At 43.2% G+C, this 18,380-nt stretch overlaps 1 protein-coding gene across 1 annotated transcript in view; it reads right to left on the bottom strand.

Moving 5' to 3' along the window:
• Positions 1-18,380, bottom strand: part of PGBD5 (piggyBac transposable element derived 5) — a 75,200-nt gene that overhangs the window by 11,756 nt on the left and 45,064 nt on the right. The window contains exons 4-5 of the mRNA XM_087776724.1: positions 12,974-13,154; positions 4,727-4,924 (exon numbers count right to left, since the gene is read on the bottom strand). Coding sequence (XP_087632850.1) covers positions 4,727-4,924; positions 12,974-13,154 — 379 coding nt within the window. The remainder of the gene's footprint in view (positions 1-4,726; positions 4,925-12,973; positions 13,155-18,380) is intronic.

The raw sequence follows: 18,380 nt of genomic DNA on the forward strand, positions 1-18,380 counted from the left end.
AGCATTGTTTCAGTACAGGTACAACCCTGGGCTTTCTCATTTCTCAAGCCTTCAAACTCTCATTGCCTGCCTTCTGCCAACTGTTTTACAATCATCCCTAAAATGCTCCTCACGTTTTGATTACAGACTTCACCACTTCATTCCTTCAGCTGGAAGTCTCATTCCATCCATTATCTCTGTCAAGCCCCCTGTGCTGTCCTAGCTGGCAGGCTCTATTTTGAAGCAAGACTTAGGACACAGACTAAATGTCATGTTACAGCTGAGCCATCCAGCAATTTATTTGGGGCCTTTAAAGTCTGATTTTTCAAGAGTCCAAAATGATATCACTTCTAAATTGTTCAATACACTCGCACCTCTGCCTCCCCAAGCTGGGTGTAAATGTAGCCCAAGGGGAAGGGAAAAACACAATCAAATAAATAAATCCTTCATTACCTTCACATACTTATTATAGTGCTTTTTTGATCCTTTTAATGAGTCCTACAAAAATGTGGCGAGTGCGAGGTAAAAAGGGCTGATATACCAACAGCCTGCTGCATCAATGCTGCGAAATCACTTGCCATCCCACCTGGGCAGGTCAGGAAAGGGTAAGTATGTTCCTGGTGCCAGTGTTTTACAAAAAATCCCCTTCTTTCTCTTCTTGCTCTCCTCTCTGCTCTTTCTTCCCCCTCTCCTCCTTTGGAGGATTTTTATTTCCTTTTCAATTTGCTTTGTATTCACAGTCCTTAAAAAAATACATTGTGGTGGCAGCTACGTGGGTACCATACACTCCCTCTCACTTTCTATTACATTCCACGTAACATTCCTCTGTTTTGAGAATATAAATAGCTTTATACGCACACTATTTTTATAGCCTTTCCTAGGCTTGTTTCATAGCCATAGGCCACCTCTCCAGGGAAGACAAGTGTTGGAGCGGGGTGGTGCCGAGCTGCAGGTCTCTGTGGCAAGCAGTCCCAAGCCAGCTGACTCACCGGCACATCGGATGAGCTATTTCCCCTCCTGGTCCTCCCACAGCATCCCTGTGTTCCCATCCCTGGCAGCACTCCAGGGAACACACCGCCTGTGCTGCAGCCGCGGCCTGCCTTTGCCAGCATGCTGGAAGGGCTGCTGGCCACGACGCTGCCACCGCGGACAGGCATCACCTTCTGGGTTTGGGGTTTTTTTTTAAACCTTTTTTTTTTGTTTTAAGTTTTTAAGCTGTATGCTCATCAAGCAAAGCTCGGGAAGTACCACCCCAAATGAAACAAGCAGAAAGACAAAGGTGTACATATGTTTGCTTCCTCAAACACTTATTCTAAGCCAATCTGTGACTTTAGGAGCTAGAATCATGTTTTTTTTAAAAATGGAGGCTCAGTAGTACTAGCACTTGCATCTACCTTGGCAAGCATTGAGATTTCATAACATAATATAACTGCATGTTCCAAGTGCTATATGGCTTTTTATCAAGACTTAGATTTGCTACAGTTCTTTATCAGAATTGCAGACAGTCAGCATTGTACAAGGTCTAACGTTCAAGGTCTTCCCACCAGAGCCTTCCGGCCCCATCCCCACTCTCACCATACTTGGACAAACCCCCCTGAGTGTAGTCTCACAAAGGACACGTGGAAATTTAAAGTTAAAATGCTAAGCTTCCCCGTCCTGAAACATACTTTTTAACATTATGCTTCTTTCCCCAGACTTTCCAGTTCTGGGCCAATCTCACAAGCTGATTTTTTCAGGAAACTAGTCTGTCACCAGGCACTTCTCACTCCAGCTCCTCCTGGGCTAAGAACCACACAGGGATTTATACAACTGCTTCATACAATTGCGATGCCTCCACAACATCTCGCATCTTCTCACAAGTCACTTGTGAGATGCCAACACGCCATTTGCAGCTCTTTAGTCCTTGCATATGTGGCCCAAGCTTTGTTTTCTATCTTTAGCTATTGTCCATTTAGCTTTTAAGTAGAGCTGGTTGGTGAAGAGCAGCTGTGAAAGCTCTTCTCGGAAAGAAGCTACTTCTTAAAAAGATCTTGGTTTCAAGAAGTTTTTGCTAAAGATGTCATTCTGGTCAGCATGCTGTGCAGCAAGTGAGGTTGCTGCCTGCTCCATCATGCTTCACATGAAAAATAGACAAGATTGTAGTTATTTCTGGAACATAGTAATGGAGACGCTGGGAAAGTGGGCACCAGATCTAGAGTGGAAAAACAAAAATGCAGCCTTGTCCCACAGATGGAGAGATTTGGGCCAGCACATACATCACCTGCTTTAGAACAAGGGTAACTTTTTACTCTCTGGGGGTGCCAATCTCTTTTGGCTTCTCAGTTCTTCTGCACAGGTACAAGGAAAAATTAAACTCAAGTTAAAGCTTAAGGGAAACTAAAAACCCAACTGAATTTTGTTCTAGGCAGAAACTTCATACTTGATAGCAGAGTAAGCAGGACATTTTTGCAAGACTAAAGGAATAAGACTCATCCTTTAGCATTTGAGATGATGTATTATGACACATTGGTTCAAAACATTCATAATAAATAACCTGCTGCATCTAAGAATAGTATTCATAGATCAGCTCTGACAAGTGTACTGCCTTTCTGGTGCCTCTGGCTTGGGTGGGATTTGCACTCCAAGTACAGGAAAGATTTACCTTCTTGGCTTTCCTTTAAATTGCAATAAATAGCTCATTACTAGCTACGTCCACCTCTTTTCTCATCCTAAATTTTGTTTTGACCATCTCTTGCCTCCTGTTTTCAAGGTTTTCTCTTCACGGCCTCCTCCATCCCCGTCAACATTTACGCTCAACCAAGTGCAAACACGTACCATGCATCGTCAGGCGATCCCACTGGCGCCAGTCTCTGTCCAACTACCTCGCGTGAGTTTTATTCCCCTGTGTCCCTACCTCCTCTCCCATCTAACACACATGCATAGCAGGTCTGTGCTACAGGCTTGCCTCAAGGAGCATAGATTCCTCCGCTTCCTCCTCTATATTTACATGACTTAGAAGAGACTTTGGTGCTCCAGCTTCAAGTTGCTTTAAACTAGCATTGCTGCACTGACTTCAGAGATGCCAAGTTTGAGGCAGGCAATCTGGTCTCCTCTCTTCCTACTGAGTCTCCATCTGTTCCCAGCTCTCCGCTACACACTCTCTTCCCCTCAGCACCACTCTTTAAAAAGCCAGTCTCTGTTTTCTGCTCTGATTCACCGTGAACTATGTCAGCTGTCCCAGCCAGCATTTGGTGGGCAATGTGTTGGGCAGGTCTTGCCCACCACACACACAGGTCCTAATCAGTGGATGTTAAACTACCCCACACGTGCAACCTACAATCCCATCTATGCCAAAACAGACCCAAGGTCAATCACAAGCACAACAGCTCACACCTCCATGTGCTGCTTGTAAAGGATGCTAACAGTGCAGAGTCTGCTTTTGCCTCCTCTTTTAATGGGGCAGTTAACACTGACGTTTACAGAGTATTTTTGTAGTAATATTTATCAATTATAACCAAAGGCTCTGTGCTAGCCTACAAAAAACAGGTGAGATGTAGTGATAACTCTTTGTCCAGTTAGTGCAGCTGAATAATCTGAATCCAGCAAAGTGCACAAGGGAGACGACAGCACAAATCCTGATGGTGAATGCACCTCATGGGGAGCAATACTGCTTCAGGGACTGGCTTCAGCAGGGTCCCCAAAGTGTCATATTTCCTTCATGTACATATTTTCAGCACTTATGCTCAGACACCGGTCCATCCGAGTCACCAAGTCCTCGCTCTGCTCTGGTGCCTGGCAGAATCCCTTGGAATCAGCCATGCTTTGCTAAGGTAATGAGCCTTCTGACAAGGCATTGAACAACACACTAAGTCAACTTCTCAGCCTACCATACAGGAATTCAAGGCCTTAACTTTCCTTCTGTAGCCTCTACACACATGTGAGAGTCACTCTGGATTCAGAACATGAGTGTACAAGATGCCTTTGAATTGGTGGCTTTACATTTAAAGGTTTAGGTTAATCTTATTTGTCTCAGGCAGTTATACATAAATCTGAGTGATAAAAATGAAAAGAAACTGAAGCAACGTTTTCACTGAAAGACAAATTTCAAAGAGTTAGCTAATCATATTGCCTCTTACAGAAGTTGCCAAACCTTCTGAACACCATCTGTATACTTTCAAAAAGGAAAAGATTTCAGTATCAAGAAGCTCTTTGCAATTATTTGAACTATCCAAGTCATCTGTTTTGGTTTCTTTTCATCAACTGCTAAAATCAATTTAACATACAACAGGAAGCCTTAATCATATTTACTTCTGGCAAAAAGATGTTTGTTTGTGACTAAGTTTTTACTGGATAAGATAAATTAATTCTAGGATCTGCTCAGAGTTCTAAGTACATCATGGCGTTTATTTATTTCTCTGTAGCAGCAATCCTACGCGATGCTTTGCAAATGGGGCTAGTGTAGTGTTATACAACAACCGTCCTCCCTTCTCTGACCATCAGCGAAGATATGATCTTTATACCTAAAAGGATACTGCCTCCACCAGCTCAGGCAAAGGAGGCTGCATTAGCAGTAGGCTTTTAATCATTGTATGGGAGAAAAGAATGTGTAGGAAGACACAAAAGGGAAGTCATCGCTACTGCTACTGTTTATCTAGGATTATTACGATCAAGATCTTTGTTCAGGCTTATTATCAAACTCAGTGACTCATTTTGCCTTGTCACATAAAGCATGTGGACTTTCCAGATGAGCAGTAGGAATATCGCTTACCTTGTTGAACCGGTGAATAGGCGTTGGTCAGAAAACGAAAGTGCCCTTTATTGTACCAGCAGATCAAGGACATGTTTCCTTTCATTCTTATTCTGTACTGCCCTCTGGACTGGGGAGTTTCAGGGTTGTTCAGCATGGATGGAGGTAGGCCTGTGCAGTCACTCTTCCTGGCACTCAGCAACCCACAGCAGTAAATCTCTGCATGTGAACAAAAACATTCCCTATCAGCAAGCCATTGTATGGACCCAGAAAGCAAGAGCAGTAGATCAAGTCTGAATGACCTGACTAGAGAAAGAGCTTGTCCTACAAATTTCTAGTCCAACAGATATGTTAGCCAACTGGCCTTCTGCTGTAATACCAAAGATTTGTGTCCTACATGAATGTCTCTGGAAACTGAGACAAATGCAGAAAACCTGCTCTTTTGATGAAATATATTGACACCTCCTGCACAGTCATGATGAAATGACAAGGGGAAGTATTCAGGGTATCTATCTTCCCAACAATAACATCTATAATCTGTGTAATAGTCTTTGCAAGGTGCTTAAAATTGGACTGAAAAAACCCCAAAAGTGGTGATATGCATTATAGAAAAAAATCAGAATTTATGATCCAAGAGTCTGTCCTGGTTTCGGCTGGGATAGAGTTAATTTTCTTCCTAGTAGCTGGTATAGTGCTGTGTTTTGGATTTAGTATGGGAATAATGTTGCTAACACACTGATGTTTTAGTTGTTGCTAAGTAGTGCTCACACTACGTTAAGGACTTTTCAGCTTCTTGTGGTCTACCGATTGAGAAGGCTGGAGATACACAAGAAGCTGGAAGTGGGCACAGCCAGGACAGCTGACCCAGACTGGCCAAAAGGTTATTCCATACCGTACGATGTCATGCTCAGTATATAAACTGGGGGACAGCAGGCCGGGGGGCTGCTGCTTGGGGATAGGCTGGGTATCGGGCGGTTGGTGGTGAGCAATTGTTTTTCATTTGCATCATTTGTCTTTCTTGGGTTTTCTTTCTCTCTCTGTTTTGTTATTTTCCTTTTCATTACATTTTTAAAAATTATTATTATGTTATTGTTTTATTTCGATTATTGAACTGTTCTTATCTCAACCTACAAGTGCTCTCACTTTTACTCTTCCGATTCTCTCCCCCATCCCACTGGGGCAGAGGGGAGAGCGAGTGAGCGGCTGTGTGGTGCTTAGTTTGCTGGCTAGGGTTAAACGACAACAGCGTCTTTGATGTTTAACTAAGAATAAATTGTGGAGGGAGCAGGGAGGTAGGGAAAGCTACAGCATCTTAGATGTTAACTGAAATAAATTCTCCTACATGACTCCAATGATGCTTTTAATCACAATATACATAGCTGACAAACTCTGGTTTAATCTACTGCTTCACTGTGCTGCCCAGTTCTTGATTTTCAGCTCACTACTCCCTGCACCTGCATCAGCTGTTTTTTTTAAGGAAATGCTGCTTAAGCAATTAAGAACCGCTGAAACCACTGGTTGATTTTAAAAATGCATGTGCCAAAAGGATGGAGAAAATGGAAATACAAGTTCAGAGAAAATGGACTTTAGGGAAAGAAGATAAACCAAACAGTGCCGTAGTTGAGCGAGCACTGATCTTGTCCTGCACAGACATCAGAGGCTTCACAGGTGACATATTCTGGTGCTCACAGCTTCTTGGCCTTTCGTATGTCAAAGAGGCAACGAATAAGATCTAACACCACAAAACACATCTCAGTGCACCCAGGTGGGCACAAACAAGATTTGGAAACAACATTAATAATGACAATGCTTGAATTTTCATCAGGCTCTGAAATAATAACGGCCTGTTTCTGTTAGTCCAAGAGAAGCAGATCTTCTTGATGAAATTAACTTGGGAAAATTGAAATTAACTCAAGGAAATCTTGGATTGAAATTTCCTCAGTCTCCCTTGGTTTTGTGTTAACCCACCTGAGTGCAAAAAAAAACGATGGGCATGGAAGCAGGTGACATCTGTGCACATCTTTCATATGGCAGCTGAGGCTTGTGGTAGTTTAAAGCTCATCTGTCAGCTAAGTCTGCTTGACCAAATTTTTCATCGTTCTGAATTCTGCACGCTGGATAACTGGATATCCTTACAGGGGAAATACTAAGTCAGGCTACAGTGTCTGGCTTCCCCTGAGCATGTTACCTCTGTTCTTGGGTTTCGATTTATGTGGCTCTTCTGCCCCGTCTTTCTGGCATGACCTAAGCTCTGAGTGCAGGTGCAGCCTTCGTCCTTGATTCATATAGCACCTGGCATGCTGAGCATGCCCTCAACAGCTCACAGATACTACAGGAATATTAATTTAATAATTGCTAATACTCATGAATTGGTCCAGTTGCTGTGGGCAGTTCTACAAGGAGCTAAGGCTCTTCCATCAGAAATTTAAGACACTCCTATCAGAAGAAGGTCAACCAACACAGCAATGGGGCAACTTCATTCTGAAAGAGGAAATGTGCACTGCCTCGGTTATTTCTAATGAATGAATCAGTCCCTGGAAATCTGTAAGTTCTTTCCACAAAAGACAATGAGAAAAGCCTGATGGCAACAGGCTTACAATCAATATAGGAGGAACTGCACCTCCAGTGGAAAGCTTTTTTTTTTTTTTTTTAATTTCTTGTCTTGCTAAGAGGTACACAAACAGTGTAGGTCATGTACCTGCAAACTTTGGCATTAACATAGAAAACTTTTAGAAAGCTTTCTTCTAACCAACATTAAGATCTTCCTGCTCTGATAACAAGCAAGCCTGAGAAGAGTTTTCCTAGCTGCCTGAAGTTTATGACTCACTGAAGGGTGATACTTACTCTCTCCAGGAGACTGCAATGGTATAAGACCAAACTAATAACTACATTATTGTGCTACAGCTTCAAAATAGCAACAGCCATCTCTGAGATCCCATAATAATTAATTGTAGTCTTTCCTTCAGCTCAGGCAATAAGCCTGCAGAAAGCTTCCAGCAGATGTTTCACTCCTCATAGAGAATAATGGGAACCATTTCCGCTCTCAGGAACACACCGTGTAACCTTCCTGCTGTACAGCCTAGAAAAGTGCAACACTTCTGCAGATTTACTAGCGTCTCATCATGGATGACACCCTTAATCTGTAGAGTTTTTTAAAACCACCCAGTTACTATAGCAACAGAAGCAATAATGATTATGCCCATCTGGCTCAATGAAGTTTTTGTGTGTAATGAAATCAGAATCACAACAGGTGGTTGCCATGTACACAGGAGTCAATGGTGACAGGTTGGCCTCCTCTGGTCTTCTTAAACTGCAACTGCAGTATAAATGCATACACCTAAACTGGCTTAGCAAAGATGAGGAAATGTGGTGTAGTCACCCAAGATTCATTCCCAGGGTCTCCATGCCCCAGAGAGCTTGTGCTGAAGCCTGTTTCACCACATCTTCATTAGTACCATTTGCAAAGGCAGCCAGGCTCAAGCTAGTTCAGGCAAAAATACACATTCTGCAGTCATTTACCCTGCATGCAACGCTGGGTCAAGTCAGAGCTAGGGCAACTGAGGAGCCTGCTGTGGAGGAGATGAGAGCTTGCTTTAGTCTATGTGCTGGAGTTGCAGGATCCTGCAAAGCTTGTGGGAGTGCCATGGTGACCCAGGCTGGCAGCTCCTGCAGCTCTGCCAACCCCAGCCACTCTGTGGGACAGAGCCAGCTGCTCCTGCTTGTTCAGAAAGTGCAAAAAGGAGTTTGGGGGATCATATGTTTAAGGGAAGCATGGGAGACAGGGCTTTAGGAGGTGCTGTCCTCTGTAAGGGACAACACTAATGCTTAGAGGGGGGGGAAAAGGGATGGGCACTATGAATGAATGTCACAGCAAATAACAATGACAGCTGTGTGCTCACAAAGCAGAGAATTTGGGGCATTTCAGTGCAGGTTTCCAGTTCTATTCAGAGGCCAGAGAAAGAAATGCTTTGTATGTCCCCTGAAAAATAAAAAAGAAGTCTATGCAGGTTTTTGATTTTGAAAAAGATCAAAGTGCCCTGTCTTATTTTCTGAAGTCTTCTCAGCTCTTGGTATCTTCAAAGATACTTAGAATTATATTCACCGATATCCCTTTATATTACTAGGCACACATTCTCTACTGTGGTACAGTGAAGGTGCTACACAGCAGGTTTTCAGTAAAGAACATTGCGGTTTTTGCAGTAATGCATGTGCGGGTTAGGGTTAGGAAAAGCAAACGATAGTTAAGGTTCCACAAAAGTCTTCATAGGATCACAGGATCCTATGGATTAAAGGAGAATTCAGGTTGGAAGGGAACTCGGGAGGTCTCTAGTCCCATCCCCTGCTCAAAGTAGGGTCAGCTGTGAGGCCAGACAGTGCTGCTCAGGGGTTTACCTTGTCTGGGCTTGAAAACCTCCAAGGACAGAGACTGCACAACCTGTCTGGGCATCTTGCTCCACTGTCCTCAGGAAAACCCTTACACCTAGTCTGAACTTCTTTTGTTTCAGTTTATGATGTCTGTTGTTTTTTGTCCTTCCACAACGCACCACTGGGAAAAGCCAGCTCCATTCTCTTGACGGCCTCCTCAGGGTAGCGTAAGGCTGCTGTTGGGTCCCCTCCGAAGCCTTCTCTTCTCAGGCTGAACAAGCACAGCTCCCTCCCCATAGCGGAGCATGTGGTTCAGCCCCTGGTCAGGTTGGTGGCCGCCTGCTGAACTTACTCCAGTTTATCAATGCCTTTCCTGTATTGGGGTGGGTGTTGCCCAAAACTGTGAGTAGAAGGCAATAATCATCTCCCTTGATCTACAGGGATGAGGCTACACTCATGTTAACACAGCCCAAGATAGTGCTGACCATCTTGCCATGCCAAAGCATGCTGCTGACTCATGTTCAACTTGCTGGCTACCAAGACCCCCAATCCTTTTAATCAAGAATTTTGAGAGGAACTAATAAATTTTTAGTGGGTGTCTCTTTCTAGATTTTCCAAAATAGCTTTAGTTCCCTTAAATGTCACTTTAGATTCCAAAAAAATTTATAGTTTCTAAGAATCATAGAATTGTTTAGGTCAGAAAAGACCTTTAAGATCACCAAGTCCAACCGTTAACCTAGCACTGCCAAGTCCACCACTAAACCATGTCCCTAAGCACCGCATCTACACATCTTTTAAATCCCTCCAGGGATGGTGACTCAACCATTTCCCTGGGCAGCCTGTCCCAGTGCCTGACTACCCTTTCAGTGAAGAAATTTTTCCTCATATCCAATCTAAACCTCCCCTGGTGCAACTTGAGGCCATTTCTTCCTGTCTTATCGCTTGTTACTAGGGAGAAGAGACCGACCCCCACCTCGCTACAGCCTCCTTTCAGGTAGTTGTAGAGAGCGATAAGGTCTCCCCTCAGCCTCCTCTTCTCCAGGCTAAACAACCCCAGCTCCCTCAGCCGCTCCTCGTAAGACTTGTTCTCTAGATGCTTCACCAGCTTCGTTGCCCTTCTTTGGACACACTCCAGCACCTCGATGTCCTTCTTGTAGTGAGGGGCCCAAAACTGAATGCAGTATTCAAGGCCTCACCAGTGCTGAGTACAAGGGGATGATCACTTCCCTAGTCCTGCTAGGACTAGCTTATTAGGATTAGCTTATTTAAATCTCCCCCTATTTCTCTGTTGATAGTCACAAAAAACCCCTGAACAACATAAAGCAGTTAAGATCAATACCAATTTCTTTTTGTTTTCGGTTCTCAATGGAATCTTTCTACTGCTGATCCTGCTCTAGCCCAGAAACTAAATTTTCTTCAAGAAGAAAAGTAAATCCATCAGTTTAAGAATGGGTCTTGAACCGTCATGAGCACCCGAGCACGATACTCTTCAACAGGCTCTCATGACACTTCTTGGTAATGGTGTAGCCCTGTTCAGATTTAGTTGGCTAAGCCACATACCAAAAAAGCATTAAGGTCATTGTTGAGGGTGACTGTGTGATACATTAGGAGATATCTCTCTTCTAAGTTCAGGCGTCTCTGCCTGCCTCTCCCTAAACATACTGCCAATGCAGTAGGATCCCAGCAGGTGCTGGCAATACATTAGCTGCTCTGCAGTAGAGTCAGTAAACACCATCTCCTCCAGGGCTCTTACTGACTTCTCCACTGCTTGACATCTCTAGCATCTCACTTGTCCCAGTGTCTCATAGTCCTTCCAGTTCAACATCCCCCTGCAAAACCTCTGAGCTAGCCCCTAGTAACTCATGGCAAACACAGACAATCCCATGTCCTTATTAAACAGAAACACTTCCATATTCTCCCTGTGATATTTTTTATAAAGGAGTGCCCCGCTATTTTGCAAAGCCAATAAACCTGCTGCCTTAGTGTCCACCCCCCACCCATCCCATACCTTCACCCCTAGGAAGGTGATAGCATGTACCAGATCTGAAATTTAATTTTGGAAGCAGCTGTCAAATATCATAAAAAGACACATAAAGCTGTATAATAAATCATGAACCAAACTGAAATCTCAGTATAGCATTAGCATATTTGATCAGATAGTAAGTCAAAATTACATTACTGAATTTGCTACATGCTAGAAACTGTTAATTTGAATGATCTGTTCAGTGTAAAGACCACAAATAATTCACACCCCTGTGAGTAATTTGAATTATCTGTAAGTAATAAACACTCAGCTGGTTTAGTAGCCATGCATCTTTTTCACCAGGCTGATGGACCAACTGGGTCATGCCATATTGTCTTTATCCTTCCCTAGCTGAGCATAAAGCTCAGCAGTCAAGTTTTCATCTGTCAGTCTACATTTAAACCTCACGCATCTCAGGTACTAGGAGTATGTGGGTTATTCTCTATATTTTTTTGAAACCACATTTTGCGTCTTTGCTTTGGTAGTCTTAAAAATGTAATGCTTATAATCAGCTGTGAAAAGAGTCATTTACTAAAGAACAGTCTCTGCTCAGAGGAAAAACTCCAGTGCACTATAAATATGCTTGACTTCTTTCCCATTTGGCTGTTTGCAGCATTTGGGAAACCATGACTCTTTTGTGAGAATACGGCAGTATTCCACTGCATTCTGTGAGCTTCCAGCTTACCTAAAATAATGCAGGAGCTAGGTCCTGCATGGAGCTCAACAGAGACAGCCCTCAGTGCCAGCGCAGTTTGACGTGCTCAACTACAGCACTGGTGCAGCTCACTGGTGTTCTCATTTTAAATGAGAATCAAGATACTGTCTCAATTTCCAGCCTTTCCCCCTACTTTGGGCCACATTTCATTAATATAATGCCCCAGGTGGGTTTAATTTTCTGCAATGAAAAACATGCCAAAAGCAGAACTCTGTCATCAGTGGTGTGTTGAAAAGGGAAATGGCCCTGTAGCCTCCTCCTACATGATTCATAATGGCAGCCTCCAGTGTTACTGCTACGAAGGATCTATTGTACATACCATACCAACTCTGAAATGCCATGCTGACTGAAGAACAAGCCGAGAGGTACATTGAGATGACTTATAAATGACTGTCAAGTGTGCAGAACCTGTAATTTAAGGGGAGTCACAAGTCCTCAGCATTTCTGAAAGCCAAGTAGCATGTGGCTTTTCCACACCCAAGGTGAGAGGGCATTTGACAGAGAGGATGTCCTGGGATTACTCTCTACACTAGCAAGAAACTGGCTGGGAGAGCCATACTGCTGTATCGATGGTCATTCTGCTGGCAAGTGTGCTTTTGACAGTGCAGAGTTTATTATGCTTTCAGAACTAAAAACTGTCCTACCGAGGCATGTTTATACCAGCAAAAAAGAAAATCATGCTAGGGCTTTTGCAATGGCAAAAAATGTCATCTAGAGAAGTCACATCTTTAACAGATATTAAACCAGCAAGGACTTCTAAGGCACACCTTTAAGGATTCATCCCACCCCTAGTCTTTCTCAATGGGAATCGAAAAATCACAGGCAGCTAGGTAATCCCTTGAAAAGTCCCCCAGGCCATATAGATTAGACCTCAGATTTCTAAGGCAAAGAACAAAAGCAAGGACTTTAAATACCCTTATTAAAAATGTTTTTACATCCTCATTTTGAACTTTAAGAAGATTTAAAGAGGAAGATTTAAAGAGCAACTTAGAAAGTCCTCTGCATAGTACCTTTTCATGAATGAGATCTTTCCTTAGAGATGACCAATTTATCTATACCAGGAACTGAAATCTCAGTGAAGCCTTTTGGGAGTTTTTTTAATTCAGTGGCAGGAGGGCCCCTAGGTCTGTCATCATTAAAACCCAGTGAGTCACCCAATACACACCTTGCTTCTCAAATTCTTCAAAGAGATTCAGGCTGGTAATGCTCGGGCCAGTGAAGATGATGTAGTTCTTCCCAGAGGCATTCTGACAAAGGCTTTTGGCCACCATACTGTGGAGCTGCGGTTTGTTCTTCAAAGCATCCAGCCCATCAGCACCACTCCCTTCTTTGAGATGGACATAAATCTTAAATGAGAAATGGTAAGAAAAGTCAGAAGGTTATAAGGAATCCAGAGGAAGCAGATGCAATTGCCAACATACCTGCTCAGCTCAACCGGAGACAAGCTGAGCATCAAGGCAGCAAATACTTTTTATGAACTGCTAATATCTAAAGCCCCTTTCAAGGGGCTGTTGCTTTAAAACCACCTCAGGTTAGCTGGCACAGCTACCGATAAATACAGTGTCCTTTGCCTCAGTTTAAGGGCTTCCTGAGGTGCTTGCCACTATTGTGCAGTTGGAAGATTGTTTGCTTGGCAGGAAAAGACTCAAGTCATAACTGAGATTATGTGTTGTACTGAATCTGCATAGGCTTTAATGCTGCCAGCAAAAGGAGAGCATGGGAACTTCAGTTTCAAAAAGGCCCGTACAAGATGACCAGAAGGAAAGGGCCCATTAGCTCACTGCAGTAAAGTTCAGATTTATTTCTGTTGACAGCAACCATTAGGCTGTGACACAAGCGCATCTGCACCCCCATAAATGAGAGGAGCCAGCAATATGCATACCCGACCAGCCAGAACATCCTCATCAAACTCTCCAGGCACAGTGCTAATTCTTAGATCACGATTTGGAGACAACCCACCAAAACAGACTGAACCAGGGTACAGCACAATATGCTGCTGTTAATAGGGAAACGCCTGGCTCATTTGTAGCAGGCTGCAGTAGCTTTAGCGTGTAGGCTGCTACCATGCAGTCCACAATGCTATGCATTTCAAGAGAGCTGTCACCATCATCTGTAGGTGGACATACATGTTTGTGTTAGAGTGCAGGAACATTTACTCCTTAGTAACATGACTATCATTAACTCAATACAGTCCAGCTAGTATACCCACCAAATGAAAGAGCACTGAAGTAAAGCTATTCCTTCATTCCTACAAGTGATCGCTCTAGGAATCTTCTGCATTGTCATGTAGAGGGAGAAAGCACATAACCCTTCCTTTGTACACAAGCCTTCAATTTTTTTTTTTTTTTTTCACTGACAGTATTTTACAAGTATAACTTTCACCAAAGTTGAACACTTATTAAAATCAACTAGGCATCTGACCTTCATCTTGTTCTAAAGGTCAGCAGAAATAACCTGCTGGAAAGAGAAATGCGAAGAAGCAGACACTGTGCTCAGTCACTCAAACAGTACTGTAACACCATGGAACTTGCAAAGATTTAAAAACACACAAATGCAAATTTTCTGAAAAATTTGCCCAGGCCTGCCTTCGGTTCTGAAATACTCAAATCTTTTAAGAATTCCAGAAAATTTTACCTGTCGGACAAAAAGCTGAAACTTGCTCAAGTATTCAGCGGCAGGGAAAAAGAATTTTGCCTTGTCTGTTGGAGTGATGTATCCACAATGAGCTTTTGTTAAACTTGCTTGAGACTTCAACCATCCAGAACATGCAGCATTGCTTTCCTGTATATGCATCTGTTTTACCAACACACTCCTTCATAAAGGAAAGTTCATTACAATGCTCAGAGAACAAAAATGCTCACATTTACAGTAGTGCTCCCAGTAATTTATATCTCAGATGATCTTAGAGGGGAACAAAATTCAATTAAACAGCTTCTCCCTATTTTAGATGGTGTATCTCCCAGCACTGGTATTCTAGGCATATTAATGTAATATTCCCTAGCAATTCGTGCATTGTGGAACAGACCCCCCAGAGGAGTGTGTTATGTATGAAATCCCTGACAAATGAGACATAATTTGTATTTTGAAGTAATTGACATGCTAAAGAACAAAGTTGGTGCAAGGACAAATACATGCTAATTCCAAAAAGAAGTACAACACATATTAAAAGGAAGCCTGAAATATATATTATTTATCCTTAAAAAAAAAAAAAATAAATCTCTTTTTTGATAGAAACAGTTTCCAGATGAGGACTAAGGCAGGAATGTTTATAGATTCCATGACCATGCTCTACTCACTTTTGAAAGCTGTCAAATTTGTGCTTTCCCAATGCTAATGTTGAGGACTAGCTAATTACGGTAAGTCATTTAGGTTATTAATCAGGGCTCAAGAGAGCAGCCTAACAGTGGAATGCATACAAAGAGCAGATTGTTCCAAATTTACAGCAAAGGTATTTCATGATTACTGGCATTGAAATTAAGATCAGGTTAGTAGTATGTCAGCACAGAGACCACACACCAAGCCCTTAAAATCTACAGACAAGGCAGTGGGGACAAAAGATGCAGACAGATTAGTTTTGACCTTGGATTAGCAGTTGAGCTGAAAACAAAGCAGGAATCTCTGTCTAGGAAAGTGTCCTACACTTTCCCTCCCCTATTGAAGTAGGTCTTAGCCAACCAAGAGTCTCTCCTGCTCCATGCTCACTTCGTGTTCCCCCCAGAGTATCCCTCAAGGGATGAGACAGTCTGCTGGTGAGCCAATTGGTCCCTCACCGTGGGCTGGTTTGGGTCTGCAAGCAGCTACTTTAAAGCGTCTGCCCACCATGCAACTGTGTACTGAGATACCACTGTTTTCCTACTAGGATGCTATGTACTCCATAGGTTTTGTAGCAGAGTTTCCTGTGCACCTGGCACCCTCCCTCTGCGCTCCTCTCTCGCGCAGGTCCTTGTAATGGCCGCCTTGTGATTCTCATCCCCCTTTGCTCTGTTCACCTCTCCAGTGCCCTTTACCAAAACATTCACACCCACTCCTGAACCTTTCCTCATGTTAAATATATCCCCTTTTTTTCTCCTTGGGCATTTTCCTGCCTATCCAAGCACAGCCTTTGTTCTTGGCACAATTTTTCTTGTTTTGGAGAAGCATCATTGAAAGCTTTATCGTGCTCAGCTCTATTGGGAAGATGGGTGACAGCAGCATAATGTTGCAAGGCATTAAAGCTGCTGTGAAACAGCGGCTGGGTACAGACAACTGGCAAAGGCATAGCTTCAAATATCCTTGCAAGTGCCTAGGATCCCATATGGCCTTTATTTTCCCTCTCCCCATCTTCTCACCCAGCTTATTTCATTCTACCTCAAATCATTAAGATCCTGCCTACTGAAGCCCACATCATTCTCCTCCATTCTGTAATGCATTAGAAATGGTATTTAACAGTTAGCAGTCTGCAGAAAAAGCAGAGTTGCCAGAAATTGGCTGCAAGACCTTCACAGGCACAGTCAGAAGCTGCTCCCCAAAAATGTTTGTTAAACTATTCACCAGAGCTTCTGGTTTGTCCTGTGACAGTGTTAGAGCTTTGTGCCCTTTCCATGTGCTCCAACAGCAAAATGTCGTCAGAAGTACAGGCTCGATGACTGCTGCTGGACAACAGATGGAGATGTTGGCAGCAACATCTTCTGCTTCTGTGGGTGACAGTCAAAGCAATGCTTCTTGAATGTCTGCAGAGACCACTTCTACTGTGTATCTTTTTCTAGCAGCTACTGATCCATTCAACGTACAGCACCAAATGAGATAACTTCTAGAGATCATCTGTCTTAGGAGGCAACTACAGGCTGAAGCTCTTTATCCTGCAGTGTTGGGACAGAAATGGAGCTTTCTCTAGTCATCCCTCAATTATTTGTTTCTTATCATCAGAACAGCTACACGTTCAGTTCTGCCATCTCTCTATCCACTGCAGCCCTACTGCACCAGCTAGTTTCAATCCAACGTTTTAGTCCCGTGCGCACAATACCAGCTCTCTTCTCACATCATTTAACTCATCCCTCAAACCCTCCTCTCTTCTGCCTTCAGTCTCCATGCAGCATCCTAACAGTCTCTTCTCTTTAAAAGCCTGACAGTAAGAAAAGACCTTCCCCATCTCTGGCTCATCCTTCCTTCCACCTACAACTGCTTCTGCCTCCTCCCATCACAAACACAAAAGTCAGTATCGATCAATATACCTGAATGCCCGAGCGACAGCGTATGGGTGAAGACTGTGCTGAGCTCTTCCAAAACAAGAAAAACAGTGCAAACTGTTCTGGAAAGACCATTTGCCTACACAGGGGCAATCAGAAAAGACATCACATTTCTGAGCAGGAGATTTCACATGCTGACAGATGAGAGACAAGTCAATCACCTGTCATTCAGAAACTCAAACCAAGTACGTTTGGCTACAGAGGCAGACTGCAGGAGAGAATGCCACCAGAGGACGGAAGGTCTCAGAGTAGACGTCTGTGCTACAAGCCAACAGGAATTTCCTTGCTCTGTGCTGGCAATTTACTCTATGGAAAATTCATGTGAAAGGTTCACAAGGTCTCACTAGAAACTGGGTAAAAAAACCGAGCACTTACGAACAAAAGCTGCATCTTGACTGCACATTTAAGAGTGCCCTAGAAACTAAAATATTGGCGATTCTGCACATATTCAAAGCTCAGATGGCAAATTGAAAGCACTTGTGAACAGCACATCCCAAATACTTCACATTCATACATAATTGAAGCACCCCAGGGTACAATTCTCAAATGAAATAGATGACATTTGGAAGAAAAAAAAAAGGCGGAGGTAGTCATAAACAGGAGAAAGATTTTGAAGGCTATATTGTGCAAACTATTTCAAAAAGGGCAGACCCTAAACAACCACAAAACAGAAGCCAACTTTTTAGATGACAGTTATAAAAGCAAGAGAACAAAGAATGGTACTGTCATGCTTTTTGGATCCTAAATAGCTATCAAAAAAATAACTTCATTTTTCTATAGACTTCACAGTCAAATACTCAACTGCTCATTCCTAGCACCACTCTCTAGATCCTGCCTGTCTTCCTCTCTCATCCTAAACCTCATGTCTAACTGTTGCCATTACCATCACTGTTGGGAGATCCTCCCCTCCAGTCCCACCTCAAACCTTCTGCAGCCCATATTCCCTCCTTCTTTAATGCCCTTCTCTCAGCCAGCTCTTAGGTCTACTCTTCCTCAGCAGCTGTTGGCACCACTGATGGTGCTCTTACTGAGACCGGATCTTTTAATTGGTTTGAGCCTCTCTTCATTCTCTTCCTACTCCTCTAAAGGCTGCTTTGAAAACAGCATTCAAGGGACATGGAGCTTTCCCATTCTGTTCCCATCTAGCTCTTGGGGCTCCCTGCAAAGCTCTTTCCTTGGTCCCCATCTCTTCTTGTTCTACCTCATATTTTGAAATATTTCAGTCTGCATTACACACAGATCCAGCCAACATCGGAGTGCTGAGGACTGGCAAATCTCTGCTTTGTCTGTACATGTTCTTCAAAGTTGCTAAGCAGATCATGGTGAGACTGGCAGAGAGATGCTGGT

This window comes from Nipponia nippon, unplaced genomic scaffold (assembly GCF_047370975.1).
Source record: "Nipponia nippon isolate SJK-2023a ecotype South Korea unplaced genomic scaffold, ASM4737097v1 scaffold_4, whole genome shotgun sequence".
Classification (NCBI taxonomy): domain Eukaryota; kingdom Metazoa; phylum Chordata; class Aves; order Pelecaniformes; family Threskiornithidae; genus Nipponia; species Nipponia nippon.